Below are 5,221 nucleotides of genomic sequence, written 5' to 3'. Positions count from 1 at the left end.
CTCCCTTCGCTCCCCTATTCACGGTTTATTGCGTATGCATCCTCATGTCGTATTCGGCCACATTTGCTGATGAGCATGAACGCTCCACCCCTTCAGATTGATTGTGCATTGTAATTAGGCTAAACGTTTCATTCAATGTCTTCACTGCTAAATGTAACACAATTATTATTATAATAATAATGATAATTGCCCATCTCTCTGCAGACTGACAATAATTTATCATCTTTGCTTCAGAATGCTCAACAACACACATTTGGTCAAAAGCCGTGTTCAATGAAATTAGGATCAGGGTTTAACCATAGGCTGCTGGTGGGATTCAGCAAATCCGAAATATAAATTATTCTTGAGGAATAAAGTCCTATGGTGAATGAATGAGGGCTTGTTTTAATTAAGTAAATCATTAAATACAGAATTCTGAATCCCCCCCCCAAAACCATACAAATATATTCCATTATCAGGTACAGCACATGGAATACCCTCATAAGACAATTCCATTAGTGTTGCTAGTAACACAAGATTGACAGTTGATACAAAAACAAGTTAAAAAGGTGACATTTCATCACTACAAAAACATAAATAAATATTAAGCCATTAACAGATCATTTAAAAACACTCAAACTGCAACATGTGGGATTAAAATATGTTCACAGAACAATCCATTCTTCATTCCTCTTGAAACGATGTGGAACACTACAGCATTCATCTTCTTTAGTACACCTTTGACCTGACAAGCAAAATGGAGGAAAAACTGATGAGCATGAAACACTGAGCAGGGTCACTGAGCACATCAAGTCACATCCAGCATCACTGATATAGGACCTTTACAGTGAAATGTTATGCAAGTTCACATCCAGCATTACTTATATAGGACCTTTACAGTGAAACATTATGCAAGGTCACAGTTTCAGAGCAAAGCATAATACATTCATTATGTAATTGTATATAAGAATTTGTTCTTAACTGACTTGCGTAGTTAAATAAAGGTTAAATACAAATAAATACAAATTAATTGATCAATAATCAACAATTGATGAGGCCTAAAACCAAGGAATCTCCCCAGTCCAGACAGAAGAGCATGTCATGCATAGCCTGGGTGCCAGTTTGTTTATGTTCTCTTGCCAACCCTTTAAATGTAAATTCCATAAGGAGATGGCAAGAGAGGAGAAAGAGACTGGTACCCAGGCTACTGTCATGTCATGTTTCTCCTACCAGGAGAAAGAGACTGGTACCCAGGCTATGCCGTGTTTCTCCTACCTGGAGAAAGAGACTGGTACCCAGGCTATTCCGTGTTTCTCCTACCTGGAGAAAGAGACTGGTACCCAGGCTATGCCGTGTTTCTCCTACCAGGAGAAAGAGACTGGTACCCAGGCTATGCCATGTTTCTCCTACCTGGAGAAAGCAGATATGGACATGATTCCCAGCAGCATCTCCAGACTGTAGAAGCAGAGTAACACAGCATTAAGGATGAACTCCAGGCGCAGGACGAAGGTCTGCAGCATCAAGTAGTACACAGACAGCACGGTGCACGGCACCAGGACCAGCACACTCACTGACATGGCCAGAGAACGCTCTGTTAAGTTCCCCTTCCAACCTGGGACAAGTGTGGATGGAAAAAACGTTAGCACATGATCACAAGGAAGGACATAATGCATAAGCCTAACGGTAGGTGCCAAATAGAACTACCAGATGCCATAAAGGCAACAAATACGACAAGTGATAAAGCACACAACAATGTAGGCTACATAATGTGAAGAATCTTATTTTAATGAACACATGTGATGATGCAGAAGCTGCCCACAATACAGTTTAACGAAACACAAACCGTAAAATATTCGGAGGGACTCCAGGCCAAGGAAAACAAGTAGTAGCACAAGGTCCAACGTGAGACTAGCCGGTGGGTATGGTAGCAACAATCCTGTAGAAAGGCATATTTAGAAATCAATATTTTATTTTTTGCCTGATACTGGGTGTGCAAAACATCAGGCAGTGAGTGATTGATTAAACATTAGTTTATGTCTCTTGTGTGACCATTTGAGTAGACTACAAACCTTTGTAAACAAACATCAGACCCTCAGCAAGGAAGTAGGCAGCAAAATACCAGCCGTTGAGGTAGAACAGGACCTGCAGTGGTGTGGAGGACAACTGAGCTGTGTTGTTAAGGTCATATCTCAGACTTCCAAATGGTAGCCCACTGGCAGATGATATAACCAAGGGGCTCTGATATGAGTAGGTAGGGTAAACCCGTTTCAGTGATTCTGGTAGCCTATATCATCAACATCAATCACAGCACATTTTTTTGACCAATTCAGCCGTTTTTACCTGATTAAGTCCAATACCATAGGAAATGAATTATGAAAGTTCCATTTATATTCCTAAAACTTCAGTTGAAGACGATGCTGTCGCTGCTTCCTGTTGACAAGACATTTAGATAAAAACACTGTTTTAACGTGTCCAAATAACCAACACGCAGAAACAGTTTGTGACATATTGAAAACCTAAACATAAAATGTACTATCTACACATAAATGTGCAACAATGGTAATAATCATATAACTTTATTTTTTATTTTTTTTACGAGCACCTTAAAAACCGCACACGCACCAGAAACCCTGTTGTATCGATTAGGGGGGGAAATCAGGTTGTATGCGCTGTTGAAACTACCACAACTCAAAAAACACATGGAAGCTGGATATAATTTAACATCACCGGTTAGAGAACCACCTGCAGAAGACAGTCAGCTACATTTTGGAATGTTGCATTTTGATACGGGGGTCACCAACAGAAAGAGAAACGCAACACGGTTTTGTCAATCACTCCTGTCGATTATCACGTTGAACTCAATAGCTCGAGGGGGACATGAGGTTGCACGTCCTGTTAAAACTAACACAGCTCAAAACCCACATGGAATCTGGGAATAATATGTCCATCACTGGTTAGGAGACAACTTGTAGAAGACACCTAGCTACATTTTGATTTGAGTGTACGTGGTGAACATGTGAGCTTGTAACTGTAGTAACAAACTGCCCACATTGGGGAAATTCACATAATATAAAATAATTAAATACAACAAAATAATTGAATATTTGATGATAGCAAATTAAGCACACTCTGTTTTTTTTTTTTTACAACAATGACATCTATTTCTTACTAGTTAAACATGGACAGAGCCAACTTTTCCATGTAAGCAACATGTTACTGTGTGCTCTAGACCAGGGCCACATTGAATTGTTTTAATGAACATTTCTAACAACAGATTAACCTAATTTTGGCAAAGGGATCCATGGAATAAGTTAAGAGGGTGCAATACAATCCAATGGAATCTTATTCATCTACAATGGTATGTTCTTAACCCTGGGCAGAATGGGCCTGGGAGGCTCATAGATATTGGTATCCAGTGCTACAACAATTTTACATTTTTTAACTTAATACTTCATGTATTCCACCCATAAAAAATAAAAATAAACATAAATGCACTGTAGATTTAAAGCTAGAATCCTTAGTTGCTACATGCATTTTTGGTATGGTATACCATGACATACCAATAGATTATTGAAGAACATAACTTATAAATGCCTCATGAGCTTAGTTCAACTGTTGTACCCAATCAGAACCCAAAATAGTTTGTTTTACTCTGTAAACAATGTAAACGTAAACAAACACTTTATAGCCTCAAAACATTGGTTAAACTATAATTGTTATATCATGGATGGTCAGTCCTTGCATCCCATAGCTCTGTCTATTAATTTGAGAGTGGTTACATTTCTCCAGGCCCATCCCTCAGCTTTTTACCCAAAACAGGGGCGGGGTCCCCGCTTTGTTATTGTTTCAATGAAGGTCTCTAGCTTTAAAACTGAAATGTTTTCCCTCTGTCTCACGGCATAATGTGTAGAATTGCAGGATATTACCTTGAAAACGGCCACATTTTCTCTCGATGCCAAGAGGTGGGCCTTTAAAAATGTTCCTTCCCAGAGCTCGAGACTTGGTTCGTCCCGCATAAAACTCCTTGTATGCTATTTTTTATTTTTATGGCATTCGAGTTATGAGGAGGTCGCTGATGAATTTGCTATCACAAAAAGGGTGAGAAACCCTCCTCTAGACTAGAGCTTCCATAGTGACTGTGCAGCAGTCTGAACCTTGGCTTTGACGTCCCTCATATTGTGTCCCAAATCGGCACCCTATTCCCTATAGTACACTACTTCTGACCAGGACCCATAGGGCTCAGGTCAAAAGTAGTGCACTATATTAGGAATAGATTGCCATTTTGGTGTACACTAACGTTAACTGCCACAGAAGCTAGCTAAAGACATAGCTGACGTTAACGTTAGCTAGCTAGCTATTAAATGCAGTTGATACAGATTCTACATTACAGCAAAAACAAAGGATACAATTGGATGTTTTCCTGCAAGAATGAGACAAATCAGCAGTTAAATAATTCTTCTTCTAAATCATAAATTATCTACAGGCTTACAGTGATGTATTTCCTAAATGTCTGATTGGCACACTTGCTTGAACATCAACATCACAGATAGAAAAATCTATCAACATGCTGCTGCTGTTCATGATAGAACGCTACTGTAGCTAGCTAACGTTAGCTGACTAGCATAGCTGGCTAATTGGCTAGCTAGCTAGTTAGTAGATAACGTCACTTCTCCCATGCTTACAGTAGCCTACTCAAGTCAATTATCTTGAAAGCTCAAATCATATCCACATTTTATTTTTTATTTCACCTTTATTACATTATGACATGCGATTAATAACCATAGACATTTACCATTCACAACTTGTCTACACATTTACGAAAACTATTTCCCACTCACCAGACACCGCCATGTTTGTTTACCATGGAGACAGACGCCGCACCCATAGAGATAGATAGAGGACTCTAGTGGCCAAAAGGTTGTTTTAGAAATGGGCAGCGCCATAGTCCCAGTTGGTATTACATAGAATGTCACGGCCCAGGCCGTCTGTAGGGAAAGCTACATGTGGTTACCTAGGTTACCCCATTGGCTCACAGCACAAACGTGACCCTTTTTCAACCGCAATTTTATTGTTTTAGTCAATTGCAAAACTATATTTAAGAAAAGTACAAAGTATCTAAAGATTACTTTTCAGCATTGCCTGCTCCCGAGCGTCCTCGCTACTTAGAAAAACGTAATATTGTAGGGCTTCCCCTCATACCCTTTTTCATGGTGGTGCTAGCAGCCACATGAGTGAGTGCTAG

General features: G+C 39.5%; 1 protein-coding gene across 1 annotated transcript; it reads right to left on the bottom strand.

Annotated features, from left to right (window-relative positions):
- Nucleotides 1–361: 361 nt before the first annotated feature.
- Nucleotides 362–4,896, bottom strand: LOC121530769 (transmembrane protein 216-like). The gene is made up of 6 exons (XM_041835998.2): nucleotides 4,818–4,896; nucleotides 4,386–4,399; nucleotides 2,049–2,142; nucleotides 1,823–1,915; nucleotides 1,390–1,591; nucleotides 362–724 (listed from the first exon to the last, which is right to left on the bottom strand). The coding sequence occupies exons 1-6, from the start codon at nucleotides 4,828–4,830 to the stop codon at nucleotides 709–711; spliced, it is 432 nt and encodes a 143-aa protein (XP_041691932.1). The 5' UTR covers nucleotides 4,831–4,896; the 3' UTR covers nucleotides 362–708.
- Nucleotides 4,897–5,221: the final 325 nt, after the last annotated feature.

Source organism: Coregonus clupeaformis, chromosome 2 (genome assembly GCF_020615455.1).
Source record: "Coregonus clupeaformis isolate EN_2021a chromosome 2, ASM2061545v1, whole genome shotgun sequence".
NCBI classification, from domain to species: Eukaryota; Metazoa; Chordata; class Actinopteri; order Salmoniformes; family Salmonidae; genus Coregonus; species Coregonus clupeaformis.
The sequence above is the reverse complement of the archived record's forward strand: the minus strand, read 5'-3'. Positions and strand labels throughout refer to the sequence as shown.

What these genes read in the sequence shown, in the direction of transcription:
- LOC121530769 (XM_041835998.2), bottom strand. An exon ending in TCTGATGTTTGTTTACAAAG is followed by an intron (nt 1,916 to 2,048) that starts GTTTGTAGTCTA and finishes GCCTTTCTACAG; the next exon opens with GATTGTTGCTACCATACCCA. An exon ending in GTCCCTCCGAATATTTTACG is followed by an intron (nt 1,592 to 1,822) that starts GTTTGTGTTTCG and finishes CACTTGTCCCAG; the next exon opens with GTTGGAAGGGGAACTTAACA.